At 47.7% G+C, this 16,500-nt stretch overlaps 1 protein-coding gene and 1 long non-coding RNA gene across 3 annotated transcripts in view; one reads left to right on the top strand and one right to left on the bottom strand.

Moving 5' to 3' along the window:
• The window catches only part of taok3a (TAO kinase 3a), a 40,778-nt gene that overhangs the window by 19,820 nt on the left and 4,458 nt on the right, over nucleotides 1–16,500 (bottom strand). For both annotated transcript variants that reach the window (XM_040196406.2, XM_078086153.1), the window contains exons 2-4: nucleotides 7,138–7,248; nucleotides 2,407–2,646; nucleotides 280–351 (exon numbers count right to left, since the gene is read on the bottom strand). In XM_040196406.2, the coding sequence (XP_040052340.2) occupies nucleotides 280–351; nucleotides 2,407–2,538 (204 nt within the window). In that variant the 5' untranslated portion in view covers nucleotides 2,539–2,646; nucleotides 7,138–7,248. The remainder of the gene's footprint in view (nucleotides 1–279; nucleotides 352–2,406; nucleotides 2,647–7,137; nucleotides 7,249–16,500) is intronic.
• LOC120831180 (uncharacterized) lies at nucleotides 2,546–5,197 on the top strand. The gene is made up of 3 exons (XR_005714027.2): nucleotides 2,546–2,688; nucleotides 3,267–3,392; nucleotides 5,067–5,197. It is a non-coding gene; the product is annotated as an uncharacterized LOC120831180 (long non-coding RNA).

A 16,500-nucleotide genomic window follows, 5' to 3' on the forward strand; every position in this document is an offset into this window, starting at 1 on the left:
ACATTAGTTTTGGTTCCTTCCTTCCATCAAAAACCAGACATCTCACAGTCTCACAGTCTGAGGTCGAGCTCTGGCTCGACATGGAGAGCGACTTTTAGCGCCTTGAGCTCTTGTTCTCACTGTTTCGGGCCAAAGAGTCACATGTTTGCAGATCAAATGTCTACTTGAACCCTGAGATACGGTTCAGGGACACAACGCCCTAATTGTGGCGGTGCGTTTACAGCCGCACGCTGGAGGCAGAGTTTGACACGTTTGCTTGAGCGAGGTTGCTTGTCTTACTTCGGTAGTCTGCTTGCCATTGTAGGACATCTTTTTGATGGCCACCACCTCGTTGGAGTACAAGTTACGGGCCTGGAGAAGAAAGACAGAGATCAGATCGGGGTGAAGTCTATAAAAACATACGGACCGACAACTCTCACACGTACGTGTACAGTAATCATCTCGTGACAAAGTCCCCTGGCAATTACGCTCTATAAAAAGAACACGGCATGAATAAATGAGTAACTGACACAACGTTGTCTCTCTAACACACTGCTTCTTAAAGTGATTTCATCGCTGTATGTGACATGTCTAGTCATTAGAAATGTTAAACCTCACATGCATTATTGTGCCACTCTGCTAACACGGTGATGAAGGAGGGAAAAGATTGTTACAGTTGAAAAGGCTTTAGTTTAATCTTTCCACTTGGCATCTCAAGTAAGCGAACATCTGTAAACATACATAGAAATGACATTCACGGTTTAAACTCTAGCCTGCACATGTGGAGACGCATATATATCGCAGGTGTCAACAGAAATAAGTGTGTTAATATATTTATAGTGTGTTATTTACAATTACTTAAATGATTATATACTTATGAACGCTAAATAGGGGGTTTACAGTGTTAGTCATGTATCCCTTAAGGGGGATCCAGATGTGAGCCGGAATTACGGCTTCATCTCATTTTAATCTAAACACATTTCCGCCTGATCAAAGCGCTCGCCGCCGTGAACGGGGGGAGCCTGCAGGTAAGTGATACGTGGCTGTCGAGTGTTGTCTGGGTGCATCCACAGGGCCGCGCTGAACCCGCGATGTTCACCTCAAAGCCACTGGGCCTTTAGGAGCAGCTCAGCCTGAGCCCTCGTCTCCGCTTCATCCCCCTTTCAAATGAATGGGAATTTCCTGTTGAGACTCAAATGGAGCTACAGCGACGGCAGGCAACAGAGTATTTGACGGATTCATCTGAACCTTGTGATCGCCTGTCGGTTCGTGCATAATGGGTGTTCCCTCTGGTGGGAAGTGTAGATAGACGGCTGTAGAAGGAGGGAGGGGGGCAGGTCATGTTTGAACTACATTCAGGCTAATTGACATTGCAGAAAAAAGGGGATGCATCAATAATTACCAACGGCCAATTCGCTCAACATGCACTACAAAGTGGTGTGTGTGTGTGTGTGTGTGAACCCAGCAGAGGGAATTCCCATTTTACTCTCCTATAATGGAGTCTCTCCCTTTAAGATTAACATGCACACACAGATTGAGACTATAGACTATGGGCGAATGTTCTATAATAAGAATACGCACTGTGCGTTTCCTATCTAACGTGCACATAAAGAGCTGCTGTTATCTTTTATAGTTCTAGCGTTGCAAACATCTACTTCTACGTTGCCCAACGCCGTTGTCTCGTTGTGACAGCATGATAATCCAGATCCGTCCTCTCAGCATGTGGACTGTGAATAAAATGGGTTTTACTCTCACTAAAGCTCTCAGGGCTAAAGAGCTAAAGCTAGCAGTGGACCAGTTGTAATGCGGACAGCATAAGTGTGTCAATGAGCACATCAGGGCAGGATTTAGACGCACACTGGAGTCTGTTCGGCAGACGGACTTCGGCACCAGTGGGGGGTGTGTGTGTGTGTGTGTGTGTGTGTGTAAATGACGTGACTGGGAAGATGACGGTTAAACCCCGCCAGCTAAGAATATCCTTCCCCAGTATGGACGGCCTCTGTTTTTCTGTACCAGTTAAACAGCTGTCTTAGGAGGGAGGGAGGAGGCTTATCGCCCCCAGCCCTGCATCTGGAGGAGAGCGAAGGGACGCGATATACTCTCAACCCCCCCCTCCTTCCACACAGCTTTAGAATCAAAGGCTTGAGGAGTAATTAGTGCTGATGAGATTAATAAGAAAGGCTACAGAGGAAGTGCAGAGGGGGAATCTGTCGCTACTCAATTGCATCCACGGAGCCATAATGTAAGCGGGCTACAAATCAATGAGTCGATAACTGGGGAGACTTGTTCATGAATGAATCAATGTGCTGCTCGTGTTTTAATAAGTACCACGCAGCGTAGTGTTCACTATATTAAACTGTCCGGTCGTCGTTCTTTCTACGGTGAACTATGAAAAACCGTCACACACGACGACCAGTCGGCACTTACAAAGTAGACGGCCCCGAAGCTGCCATGTCCGATCTCGTGCAGGTCACAGAAGACATCCTCGGGGTCGTCTTTGAAGAAGAGGTCGGCCAGCTCGGGGTCCTTGGGCACGCCTTTCCGCGTGGACGACGGCATTATGGGCTGGACATGAGCTAAGCGCCGGGGACGACGCTCACGCACGCACTGCTGCTGCTGCTGCCGCCGGCAGATGTCCGCGACGGGCCCGGCATTGGCCAGCTAGACCTGGGGAGCAGAACGGACACGTGTTGCCTTCAGGCGCTGCAGGTAATCTTCGGTTTAACACCTGCCAGAAAACCTAGAAACACATTTGCTCCAAACATTAAACGTAGGGTCAACAGGGTGAAGAGTGATTTACCGTTAATATGATCCGTACTGACGCCAACACCACGGCGGTCAATGGAAACACACGGTTTGATCTCATTTAACTTCACAGGCCTTCACCAAATCTGTGTGTATGTGTGTGTGTGTGTGTCTGGAAGCCTTTTCATTGTGCGTTTGTGCGGACACAAGACGGGAAAAACGACAGTCATATGATGACAGCTAGCTGTCTAGTTCTGCTGCTCGTCCAAGTCACACTTGCTCACGTAAACATGCACGCGCACACCCACACAAACACACACATGCACACCCACACAAACATGCACACTACAACCTTTACAGCTGAAGCTGAGTCACTGATGCATAATTTCCACACACACACACTTAATGTTTTGCTGCAGCCAGCCCATGAAGCGTGTACTGCTCCAGTTAGCTTCACTGCACATGCATCGCACACGCACACGCGCACACACGCCTCTCGTTGCCGTTTCTCTCTCTGTTCACCATGAAATCTCTGCACACAGGCCAGATGCAGCAAGCAGAATCCGGCTCCAAAGGCCGGCCGCTCACTGAGCAGGCTGACATGCAAGCGGAGGCAGCAAGACACACAGGCCGAGACACGAAGCATCAGCATCATCCTAATCCCTCTTGTAAGGATCCAAGTCACCACACAAACTCCTAAAGTATCGGCCTTAGATGCAAAGTGCAGTTCCCTCGGTTCTACTGCACCGGATGTGTAAACACGGCAGCCTTGAAGCTTTGTGAAGTTACTTTTACCATTTAGAACCTTGAACAATGACCCCATCAGAAATTGTTCTCTCAGTCTCAACGCGATGTGTATATTTCTCCATAAATATTTGCACATCGTATCACGTTTGGTAAAGTCCAACTAATTACAGCCTCAGTGTTTCAGTCTTGTTTTAAATTTAAAATGGGGGAGGTTACCACACCAACACCAGGCCCGGTTTAGTTTACACACGTGCATAACGGGAAAGATCAGGTATACGCGCTCGCATGCTTGTTGCCCTGAAGGCGTCTCCAGATGGCAGAGGAGCAGGAAGGCTTCAGCGGAGACCTCCACGGCCGGGATGGAGGTGTGACGAATGACGACAACGTGGCCGTTCGCGCACAACCGGTCATGCGACCACTCGGTCACTCTGCTACCTGGACTTTGTCTCGGTGCTTAAGAGGCCCTTCAGCACTGACCGTGTGTTTGATTAGTTTCACCTTGCAAGAAAAAAAACGAAGCTTGGTCTCCATTTGTATGCGTGTGTGTTTGTGACAACATCTGTGTGTACTACTTGTGTTGCTGTGTGTGTGTAATACCCAATGTGGCCGTGAGTGTTCTTTGCCTACTGACAAAACAAGGTTGTGTGGGACCACGTGTGTGTGTGTGTGTGTGTGTGTGTGTTTGTGCGTCTCCTTGTTGCATCAGAGTGCCGTCTGCCTCTCGAGGTATCTGGTAAAATAACAGAACGTCCATCGCAAACACTCTTACGAAACACACACACACACAACTTTGGACAACATAAAATGTGTTTTACTCCACGTGGAGGAGCTTTGACACCGGATCTAAACCACGACGATGAAGGACTCGGCGGACTAGTAGACAAAAAAATAATATGGCACAAATGAACACCTGTGTTGTTTGAGCACTCTGGAGACTCGTCACACCTCCCGCTCACCCTCTTTTTCACTCTTCCTCCTCCTCCTCCTCTTCCTCCAAGATGTGTGAAGTGATGCAATGTGGCAACAACCGGTTGTAACACTGGGGGGCTAGGTAGAGCTGCCGCTAGTCCGGCAAAGCTCGGTGTGTGTGTGTTTACTGGGGGTCTATGAAAGCTATTGTGTGGAGGGAGCTGATTAGACAAATTGTTTAGACTGATTTAATGCTCAGTGTGTGTTGTGTGTGAATTCTTTAGTGACACTGCACATAATTACACTGTACCATGCGTAGGTGTGGAGGTGGTTAATGGTGCTGAAAGCGCTGTAACATGCAATACATTGTTAAAAAATATTATACATGACATTATTTGGTTTACAATAATCTCACTGGGGTTCCAATTACACAACACTTTAACACCAGACAAACACGTATAAATACACAATTACTATGTGCATTTCTTAGGCCTGTACAACAAACGTTCATGTCAGTGAACGCCGCCTCATGTCGTTGAGGGGGTCTATGAGTAAGTGCACACATGCTACGGGCCAAAGTTCAACGTGCATACACAAGAAACACACAAATACCACGCGCACCACCCCGGCCCCGGGGCCCCGTTGGTTGTGCCATGACTAATTGATGGACCAACATGTTGTTGCAGGACCGCGTCCTTCAGGCTGGTGGAGAAGGCTGCAGCAGACGTGTCTAAATGGGACATCCCAGTGTCTCCTCTTGGCCAATAATATGCAAGAAAAAGGGAGCGAAACCTTAAAAAATAAAATAAAAATAAAACGTTCCAGAAATGTATGTGATGTTTGTTTGAGATTAAGGGACATCGCTTCAGTCTGTAAGCGATAATAAAATTGTACAATTTAAGCATGTATTTATTTGAACTCAAATCTCTATTTTTAAAAATATGTAATTGTAAACTATTACGATTTATCTGTAATATCTGCTCGCTCCTGTGATCTTGCACTGACACAGACAGGAAAGAGGATTACATCAGATGCCGTTGTTGCAGATTTGCCTTTGTGCACAAAATAGACTACATGAAACCGTCGCCCCGCTGAGACGCGCTGGATTGAGTTTGATAGAAAACCGTGTGGACTCGTCCTCCACCACTTCCTTCAGTCAGCTCCTCACTGCCCGCACTTCTACGACGCTTCGCTTTGATCAACTGCTTTTGAAAAGGAAAAGCTTTGACAGGCAGTAAAATGTGATTTCCTTATCCTCCTCTTGGCACTCAGTCTCCGGGGGGCCGCCTGGATTCCGTCTAAACTCTTACGAGAGGGCAAGTGAAGTGCATTCTTCTGAATTTGTGTGCGCACAAAAAAAAAATAACGCCTTTCCACAATTACACCAGTGCAGACAGGCGTTCGTATGAGTGTGTGCGTGTATAGCCAAAGGGGGGGGGGGGGTTTAGCGGCTTACTGGCCCCCCTACCGGCTTTAGGCAGGAACAGGAATTAGGCAGACTGTGGGAATTCTTACTGGGATTAAAATCTGCCAGCTCTAATCAGAAACATGGGGGAGAAGGAAAAAAAAAACGAACTGGTAAATCTTCTAAATCGCTGCATTGAGACATCGAGGAGGCAGTATGTGCGAACATAAGAATTACGTAATGACCGAGTCCTGTCGTGACATCACGCAGAGCAGGTGTGGAGCCTCGGAGTCGTGTGCGAAGGTGAAGTGAGCGAGGAAGCCTCATATCACGAATGAAAAAAAAGAATCCCTGTGCATTAATTCTTTCAAATAGAAGCTTACAGACTGCCTGAAGATAAAGAACTTCATCTCAACCGAGTGCAACGGCCCTGGAGAGTTGTCCATGCGGGTGTGTGTGTGTATGTGTGTGCATGACATTAAGTGGGTCAACCCTGTTATGAATAATATAGAAGGCGGATTACAGGCACAGTGCCGGGTCGCACGGTGATGACGAGCCAATTTGAGAAATGAGGAGAAAAAAGGACCAAATGTGATCCGCTTGTTTCCCTCCGTGACTCAATACGCGCTGCATTGATGAAAGGGTTGATGGGGTAACAGGTTAGTTGGTTAATCCTCCATACGTGTCTGTTATGAAGTGTCTGAGGCGCTTCATGTCAGCTTTGAGTATTTCTATGACAACAATCCACACTGAATATTACACCGTAGTTATGGTTCTGGTGTGAAACCCAGAGATGACGATCGTACGGTCCTCTTCGTCTACTCATCGGCAGAAACTGTCCTCTGGAGACGAGACGCTCGCTTGCAGGCCGATTTACGGGCCGCACTTGAAGTGGACCCTCATGAGTGGAACCTGCTTTAAAAAGGCTGAGCAGCGAGATTCTGTGCCGACGGCACAGAACGTGCTCGCACAAGCGCCCGTCAGTGGCGTCGGCTTTATTAGGAGAAAAATAAATAAAGACTTCAGAGCAAAATGTTTCCCTTCATACTGCAACTTGTAAGTAAAACATTAGCAAACTTCATAAAAACAAACAGCTGTTTATAAGTGCATGAGGGAGCCGGCAAGGAGGCACGCGCACACGCGCACACGCACACGCGGTGACTTCAATGACAAACAAGCCTTTGGAGCCTGTCATTTTGCTTGTTTCAGTGCTGCAGGTAGCAAAATAATTAAAATCATTGGTAAAAAAAAACAAAGAAGGGAACACTAGTGATGATTCATGATGAGGGGCCCTGATGTGGAAAAAGAATAAGCAGACACTGTGTGTGTGTGTGTGTGTGTGTGTGTCCTACCAGCATGAAATGTGTGAAGGGGCGCCGGGTGTCTCGTCCTCTTCCTCTCTTCAGTGGGAGTCCAGAGTCTTCTTGTTGCCGACTCGCTCCATGACCCGAATGACGCTGCACCTGAGGAGACACACAGACGGTCAGATGAGGTAAACGCTGCAGAGGACTGTGGCTGGATCATGAGAAACAAACTGCAATCTATGAGAAGAATATTGAATCAGCAACTATGTTTACTATTTGTTGATTGATTGATCCGATCATTTAAATAACGGTTTTAACCGGAATTGCCATAATTTTTTATTCTTTTTTCAACTCCGTTTCCCTTTTATCACCTCAAGAAAATACCAAACTCTTCTTGAGAATAATTGAGAAAACAATCGAGCCACTTTAATGGACATTGTATTAGATGATGTGTTAAAATGCTGCAAGAATCCCATAATTTAGCTTTGGATAGTAAAACTGTTGATTGATTCCACATCACTGTCCATCCCAGAATGCACTGGGCCGAAGGTAGCGCAAAATAAATGTTTTGGCATTTTATACAAGGCATTTTATACATCACTCTCAAAGACGCGAGTTCAAGGACGCTTCACACAGTGCCGTGGACCAACACACACACACACACACCTTTTCTTCACCGGGAAAGGATTCACATGATTTACAACACTGTTGCTAAGCGATACATACATACTTTTATGATCGGTTTAATGAGTAAGAATTGTGGTTGGATTATTGTTTATAAAAATAAAATAAAATGAGGCCAGATTATTGTAACAAAGTCTTCAAAGAAGTCCTGGCGGGTTCGGGTACTGAGCGTAGTGAGATAAACAACATCTCTGGATGGGATCGAACAGGCACTCGGGCCCAGTTCAGTCATTCCCAGAGTTCATGAAGTGCTAAGCAGCAAACGGCAGGTATCCGTGACGACATCACTTCCTGCCTGACTATCAGGATATTGTACAAAGGAAGCGTTTCCTCTTCGCCAGCAGCCGTTTAAAGCACAAAAGCACCGTTGAGCAAGTCACTAAAGCAGATACCATTTGTTGAGTTAATTACCTCTTTGGTGTGGATGCAGGTTGTGAACCTGATTTAATGTGCAGTAAAAGCACTACAATCAAATACACAACAGCTGATAACACACTGTGCGTGTTTAGAATTGCCGATTTTACGGAATCGTATCAACGATAATGAGACTCGATGGTCCCAAACGTAACGTTCAGCGTTCCCCGAGTGGCCGTCGGTGACGGACGGGGGCTCCTGATGACTCACGTTGGAGGCCGCTGTGCTTTAAAGGAATCACGCGTCCCGCATTGAAATGCTGCTTTTTAATGAAAGCGGAGACGACGGCGTACGAGGCGATTTCCCACAATGCACAATAAATTCTCCCCGGATGAAAATAAACTAATCCACTGAGATACGAGGAAAGCAAACATTATGTGCTGATTATCCTGCCAGGGCGGCGTGGTGCGGATTTTTATAGCAGTGACTCATTTTTACTGAGCGAAGAACGAACACACACACACACACACACACACACACACACACACACACACACACACACACACACACACACACACACACACACACACACACACACACACACACACACACACACACACACACACACACCAGGATTTGAAGACTTGGGGCAGCTCTCGCCGCTAGAGCTTAGTGACACGATTCAGACATGCGTGCATACAAACACACACACGGCTACCTTCAGATTAGCTTTGAGGCTAATGCCAACATAAATGTGGGTGTGGGTGGATTGAGGGACACATACGAGACAAATAAGGGGACCTGTCCGCCGACTCCAAACCCCCGAGCCGGCTCTAAATCTCTACTTTACTTTATTTAAAGTGATTTCCTCTTGTTGCCTTCAAGTGAAATCAGCCCAACGCAATGGCTCCTCCTCTTGTGTTGAGGATGAATAATAAAAGTTGGACTTTGCACCGATGACCTTTCACAGAAACAACATTTCCATCCGTCCCGAGCTCAAAAAGTAGAATAAAAGTATTAAATTCTGTAACATTAATGACGATTCCCTGTAATGGAATCTAAGTTGCTGCGGTGCCACTTATTATCTGACGATAGATAGACACAGGAATATGAATTAACCGTCTTATTTCTTAAATATTGTTTTACAAAGAAAGAAAGCTTGACATTCCGTCTGATGTTCACTTCCACACAGTGAAGCGTTCAGCTTATTGATTAAACAGCGGTATCAGATCAGCGCTTGATACTTTGGCTCCCGCCGCCATAAACTAAACGTTAAATGATGCGATCAGCAGCACCAATGAAAGCAGGTGCAAGGCGCCGCGGCGCCTCCCTTCCATCTACTGAAGGAGGATCACATGACCACACGAGGCAACGCTTCCGTTTAGGCGTCGAGGTAGAAAAGCCACATCCAGCGATGCAGACTCGGAAGAAAGAGAGCGGCACAAGCACAACACATGAGAAGCTTCACACGTGAGAAACATTCTCGCACACGTGTAAAGCGGCAGCTTTGCAATATCCAGCTGTGGGGCATTTGGGAGGTGTTTTTGGGTGTAGCTGGGAGGGGTGTGGAGGAAAGATCACCTCCATTTCACAACAGTTTTAATTTGTTCAAGATGAATCAGTAATGAAAACAATGCTTGGTCAGTGCCACACGAACGGCCGCGTACACACTCCTCACGCTGTGAGATGCAGTTAGATGAAGGCCATGAACACTCTGACTTAGCAGGACGCATAATGTGCCCCCCCCCCCCCACTACCCCCCTCCCGCAGGACACAACACGTGACCTCACGTTGTAAATAAAGTGTTTTCTTTCTGAAGGATTTCAGTGGTAAATCTCAGCGCCGTGAGGATCAGCAACGGTGAGAATAGCAAACAGGGAAAGATCATTTCAGAGCGATATGAAATAAAGCTAAATGATCCAACACAAAGTACACACACACACACACACACACACGCACGCACACTCTAGCAGAAAGCATTATCCATGTGTGTTTATGACACATTAACATACACTGCTGCTGGGGAATAAATTACTATTATTATTATTTGCTTTACCCCATGAATACGGACTTGTGAGAGCGTCCCTTCGGAGGGACGCCTGCAGTATTTGTCCATTAAAAGACGTTCATCCCCTGTGGTCACTATCGGGAACACAGCGCCTTTTCCCACCCAACCAGGTCCACGGTGCGTGCGCTCAGTCTTCCTTTTGCCGAACCTACAAAGCCGCTCACACCAGCTCCTCGCCCCTCAAATAAATACAAAAACACCCACACGCCGAATGACACGAGCAACCACACAGTGCAGCGCCACCGTCACCCGACTGCATTATTCAACAGTCCCTCTCACAGCGTTTTGCACATCAGAGAAAGGGAAGGAGGGAAGGAGGAAGGCCTCGTTGCGAGTGTTACGAGGTATCAACAGGTTACACGCACACAGACACACAACAGGATGGAGGGCTGCAGAGCAGCAGCATTTAACCAGCCTGGGTGGAGGGCAAGGCGGCCATTGGTGGTCTGGAAGAAGGTGGTGCTCTTTGTCTGGGTCATTAACAATGAGACTAAATTAAGTCGCACACGCACGCAGACGCACACGCCTCTATTCGGGCTGACGGAGCTCACTTTTTGTGGCCTCTAGTTCGCGGATGATCCTGCTCAAGTGAACAACACAGATAAAGAGATAAGAAAACATTTTAAAAGAGCACTAAAATAAATAAATGAAAAAAGATTTGAAAAATAGATCTCCAAGAACATTATTCAAAGAATTGTTAGGTAACTGGATCATTTAGAAGGTGTAGTAACATCCTTTTCCTTCTACGTGTCTCCCGTGACACGCCGGCAGTAAAACACATGTCCAGATGTGGGACTTTTCTCTATTTATATTGTTGAAAACCCTCGTAAGCCCCCGAACCGGTTCATTATGTTAAAAAGCACAATTCCACCAGCGGCACCTCCTCGAAGATGACTCACTGCACCAACATGCACTCATCTCCAAAAACCACCCCATTGATCTGAGGAGATCTGCACAGACCTCCTGTGTCACAGTCCTCACAGGATATGTTCAGACACTATTGAGTAAAGTTAACGCTCTTTCTTTAAGCAAAATATGTGGTTACGCGCGTAACGCACGAGGAAATAGACTCGAAAGGTAAAAATAGGCCTGTGCAAAAACTCGGGTGTCTAAAAACGCAGCTGGATCCCCTCCTGTGTAGACATGTTCTAACCTAGATTTCCAATTATTTTGCTCGTGGCTGTGGGTCAGGAAGAGTAGCTCTAGTTAAATGAGAGGACGCGTTCTAATCGGTGTTCCTCCAGAGTTTGTAACACAACTGTGAACGTGTGTGATAGGAGGCGTCATGCGTCCTTCACGAGGCAATCAGACCCACAGTGACGAGGACAGCGTCTAAAGAGACTCTTCTGTCGCGTTAGATAACGCTGGGTGCAACGCCGATGACACCACACTTCCATTGTGTTCGCCTCAAATGACCCCTGGAATGAAGGCTTGAGGACAGACAGACATCATCTGGGTTATTAGTTTCACCTGCAGGTTTTCATGGCATGTCTCCCACAGTTGGTAAACAAATACCTGCAGAACATCAGGGGTTAGTAAAGACAAACTCAATCCAAATGTTTACCCGTCACAAATGAGACAGATTTGTGGCCTTTTATCACAAGCTGGTTCACATTTATTCAGGTGTGGTCGCGCTGGTCATTGTGTTGGGATGATATCTTTGCACCAGTAATGACCCACCGCACAATAGTGGCGTTTAAGTGGACGACTGCAACGTTTAGCAGCAGCACGAGAATATGCACACTGGCTGCTTCATATAAAATGATACCAATTTAACGCTCAACAAAAAGCTAAAAACTATTTGTTAACATAGTTAAGCAGCCATTTGAATGTTTAAGCAACGTCCACACTGCAAAATGTTTTAAACAAAAGAAAGAATTGCTTTTGGCCCTTTAAGTACTCAACTAAAATTATGCATTGGCTGTAAAGAGATACAGAAATAAACTACATGCATTGCAGTTTTAATGATACAACAATTCTACAGGGAAAAGGGAAAAAAGTCACATCTAAGAATACAGCAGTTATTTAACTTTTAGACTCTTTTCCCATCGGGACGTCTCCCTTTCTTTTGCACGCTTACACCATAACAGCATCATCAGAAATAGCTCCGTCACATGAACGGAGCACATTATTCTCTCAGCTGTAGCATGAATTGTGAAAAAAATCTTTATAGAAATATAAAACTGTTTAAAGTTTACCAGAAATATGACAAACAGACCACAAGGGCCAGTTTGGAGTTTGGTTTGGGCAACAAAAGAAAACCACATCATGCAGGTGCACCAAAGCAGCGCTTTGTGAAACTACATCCAGGTACGAGAGCTCATGAATGGTGTGACTCCAGATCGCGTCACAGACTCCAGTCTGACGCCGACGCCACATCGCAGCCCGGAATAGTTAACTAGGATTTGCTCCCACGGTGTGAGGGAGGAATTATTGAGCCCACGCATCAAGTATCCTGTGTGAGGAAAGCTCTTTGCATCTGGGTCTTCGAGGACGGTCTTATGGTGTCTCCGACATCGCGGATTCACGTGCAGATGGTCCAATACCGACCGGCTGGTGACTCATCCTGCCGCTGTGGCCCCCATTCTGCTTCCTCCCCACAAGGCCGTGGGAAAAACACCAGAAGAGTTGAGAGTACGAGAGGAAAACATCGCGTTGAGCGCATGTCGTCATCACCACATCCCAAAGTGCTACAGTCATTTAATCAGCAGTGTACATGGACACATCGGGGCTCTTCCAGGAGGAGGAGCCCCGATGTGTCAACAACGGATCTGCTTTCAGGTCTGTGTGGATAGATGGGGTGTGCAGGCCCCCACTGGTGGAGTTGTTGGTTATTTTCCCATCATTAAATATTATGGTGACTCTATAACAGACAGGCCGAGCTGACATTAGCTGGAGGAGGCGTCTAAAGCATTTCTACGCCCTCGTTTCCTTCATCCGTGGAGCAACGTTTGCTATATTCTGAGCAGCGAGCCTCAAGAACGAAGCCGCCATCACGAGTCCACTCAAAATCCAGCTCGGCTCGCTGGGTGGATTCCACGGAAGACGCCTCGGCGACGGAGACGTCCTCTGACTTTCTCGAAGGCGGTTTCCTTGCGGGGAAAACCGTGACGCCGTGCAAATCATTGGCCGGCGGGGGGGGGGGGGGGCGCCTCACGGTTGTGTTTCTGAGTGACTCATTAATGGCCAAGACTTCCACAGCTGTCAGTTCCATAACAGACAGGGAGACGCTTTCTGAGGGAGCCTGTGGACACCGGAAGAGAAATAAATAAATGGGAAGAGGCGGCGATTCGGGGAGGGTTGTGTCAAAGTCACACAAGTGAAACACCACTAACGTCGCCATAGAATGGAGATGGCTGCTTCATCAGACGGACGGTGCGCTGTAATGTGTGTACCGAGGAGCTCCGGGTTGGGGATGGTTTTTCTCCTAAAGAGAGGGGTTCAGCTTTACGGGGAACTCGCTCATCTCGGAGACGCGCTGAGGAGTACGTTGAGGAGTAATTTGACTCGTCCAGCTATCGCACCTCAATGGAGGAGACGCAGCAAGATAAGCCCGAGCTACTGGCGTACAACCCGGTTCCCTCCTCTGCCTTTTAAAAGAAGAGAGAACCATCAGGCAAAAAGAGAGAGAGGGGAAATTTAGCAGAGGAAACCCCCCAAAAAGGAAACATGCATCTAGGCCAGTGAGTCATTTCCCTTGCGTTTAGCCTCTTCCTCTTCTTCTTTTTCAAACAGTATAAATTATGTACATCATCGCTGAGGTTAACACAGAGTGGGAGAGGGCCCGTGGGTTTCAGGACTTTGCATTTCAGCTTTTTATCCCCTGTAAAGTCTGCCCGCAATTAGTTTGGGAATTAATTCAGGCTCCACACTTGGCCTCCCCTTTTAGATCTGAACAGATTCATCCAAGCTTCTTTAAAAAAAAAGAAAATCACACACAGATTCCATAAAAAGAATTAATGTGCAGCGATATGCCAAATGAAGCCACGGCGTTGGGTCCTTTAGACCCTGGCAATAAAGTATTGATGGGGGTCCTTTAGTCACCTGTACTCCTCCAACCTGCTGCCGCCCTCATTCTTCATAATCATCCTGACCTGTAACGGTCATGTGTGGCGAAGTATCATCGTACATTTTCTAATGCCGCTGTGCTGAAAACACTCATTACCCGTCGTACCTCCGGACTGAGAGGCCATCCACAGTTTAAACGCTGGTCAATGAATGACTGCTCGAATACAGCGAGTGATTACAAAGTGCATCAGCCTGTGATTATCGGCGAGAGCCTTGAACCCTGACGTGCAAACCGACAGCAGCGTTGGTCCGCTTCCTGTTCCTTCACTGTGGAGTGGTTAAGAATGAACAATGGGATTCCAGCTCGGGCCCCTGTATCACACCAGGAAACAATAGCTGGACAAGGGTCACGGGGACCGCAGTCTATAAAAGGGCGGGATGGGCGTGAGCGCGCATCGGCGTCTTTGATTCTCTCGCGGTCTGCTCATTTAACCGTTTCCTCACTTGCCCTAAGAGACAACATCGGCCCTGCAATTATCCCAGGGTTTGTGGCCTGCCGGCTTTGCAGCGCTGCACATCTGGCTCGTTTGTGTTTGAGGATTGGGGAGAACGAGAATGAGCGAGGCGAGTGGCCGGGCGGGGTGGTACTTGACTGGCAAAGTTTGCCCCCCAGTCGCAGTTTAATTGGACGATTGTTCAGCTCAACCTCGGGCTGTTTGGGTCCACCAAGGCATACAAAGCTGTCCTAGGGTGGGCCGTTAAGGGTGGCGGGAGTCGTCACTTCCTCCCAGGAAACTCTTTGGTTCCCTTGTGCAGTTTGACACGTTTCACATCCAGTCGGACAAATTGAGGGGTCAGCTCAGAGCGCAGTTAGAGGAATGATGGCAGCGACTGTAGGGCGAGGATGAAATAAGATGCTGTCCAATCGTTGAGCATAATTTGATGTACATTTTTGGTGGGGAATCCTGCGACACACAAAATTGAGCCGGGCCAAGCCACGGACTTAACTAAAAATTAAATGAAGTCACATTTAGCCGGAATCACTGCTGGCTGGCGAGGGCGCAACGCAATCTCCCCCAGATTCATCAGAGGCAAATCTCCACTTGACCCAATGGAGGCAGTCCAGTCGCAGCATTAGGGCTGCATAGAGCTTGGGACTGGGGGGAGGGGAGGGTGGGGTGCTTTTGGTCCAACAGATGAAGAGTTATCAGGCATTTACATCAGGTTCTATAGCTGCAAGAGGGAAACGGTTCGTTTGCACCCCTGCCAGGCGACACCACCCTTCAAAGCCCTGCGTTGTTTGGTAATGCTATGGACTGAAAGCTCGTCAAGTCAATAAAAAGATACAAATATTGGCAATGGTGGCTGCTGCTGCGCCGCCATGAAAATTGTAAACTAGACACAGCGGGGAAATGTGCAGCAACACTTAAAAAACAAATGAAAGGCGCCGGTTCTAAAAGGCGGCGAGTAAAAATTATGATGTAGAACAGTGAGACGCAAAAGCGCTTTGGGCAGGCAAAGGAAGCGCTCAAAATAGACCAGTGCTGTGTATTATCTCACCCCCCCCACTCACATAAGCAAATGTGTCTATCACAATCACGCATCCTAAGCCTCGCCGACGTGCCCCACTCTGTTAAGCTAGCAGGCGCATGCACCGGAGCTTCGCCCGGCCGGCTGCCCGCAGACGAGAGTCAGCAGAACGACGCGCACACTGTACGCCGATGACACGACACTTTCAGTTTCTGTTTTTAAAAAGCCCCCTGTTATGGTGAACCATTTAGGTTCTAAAAATATTCCGCAGCCATTTCCTTCATATCACTGCGCTAAATTCTGCTCTGGACACAAGGACGAGCGCGGTGGCAGGCAGGGATGAGGCGAGGCCGCCATCAGCACCGGTGATGTCGCTTTGGGTGACGAGGACGGCCGCTCTTCATGCCCCGGCACTCAGTCATGGAAGAGCAGGAAGAGGCCAGCAGATTTCACACAGCTGCAGACAGATGTAGCCAGACATAATGGGGGTTGGAGGCAGGGAGGAGGAGGAGGAGATGGGGCGGTGGGGGGGCGCATACTCATGGTCACAGCTGCAACCTCGCCAGAGGATCGGAGGCGCGCTTCTGATGAAGGGCTGTAATCAAGTCGCTCATGCTAACCCTCCTACACCCAGAGAGGCTGACTTGCCTCTCTCATGACAGAGGGGGGTTTAGTGTGCTGCAAGAGGAAAACAATGAGAGGGAGAAAGAACGCTCGCATGACGCGGTTAACAACCAATCTGTTCTGCGTCTCACGTATCGGTATGG

This window comes from Gasterosteus aculeatus, chromosome 13, assembly GCF_964276395.1.
Source record: "Gasterosteus aculeatus chromosome 13, fGasAcu3.hap1.1, whole genome shotgun sequence".
NCBI classification, from domain to species: domain Eukaryota; kingdom Metazoa; phylum Chordata; class Actinopteri; order Perciformes; family Gasterosteidae; genus Gasterosteus; species Gasterosteus aculeatus.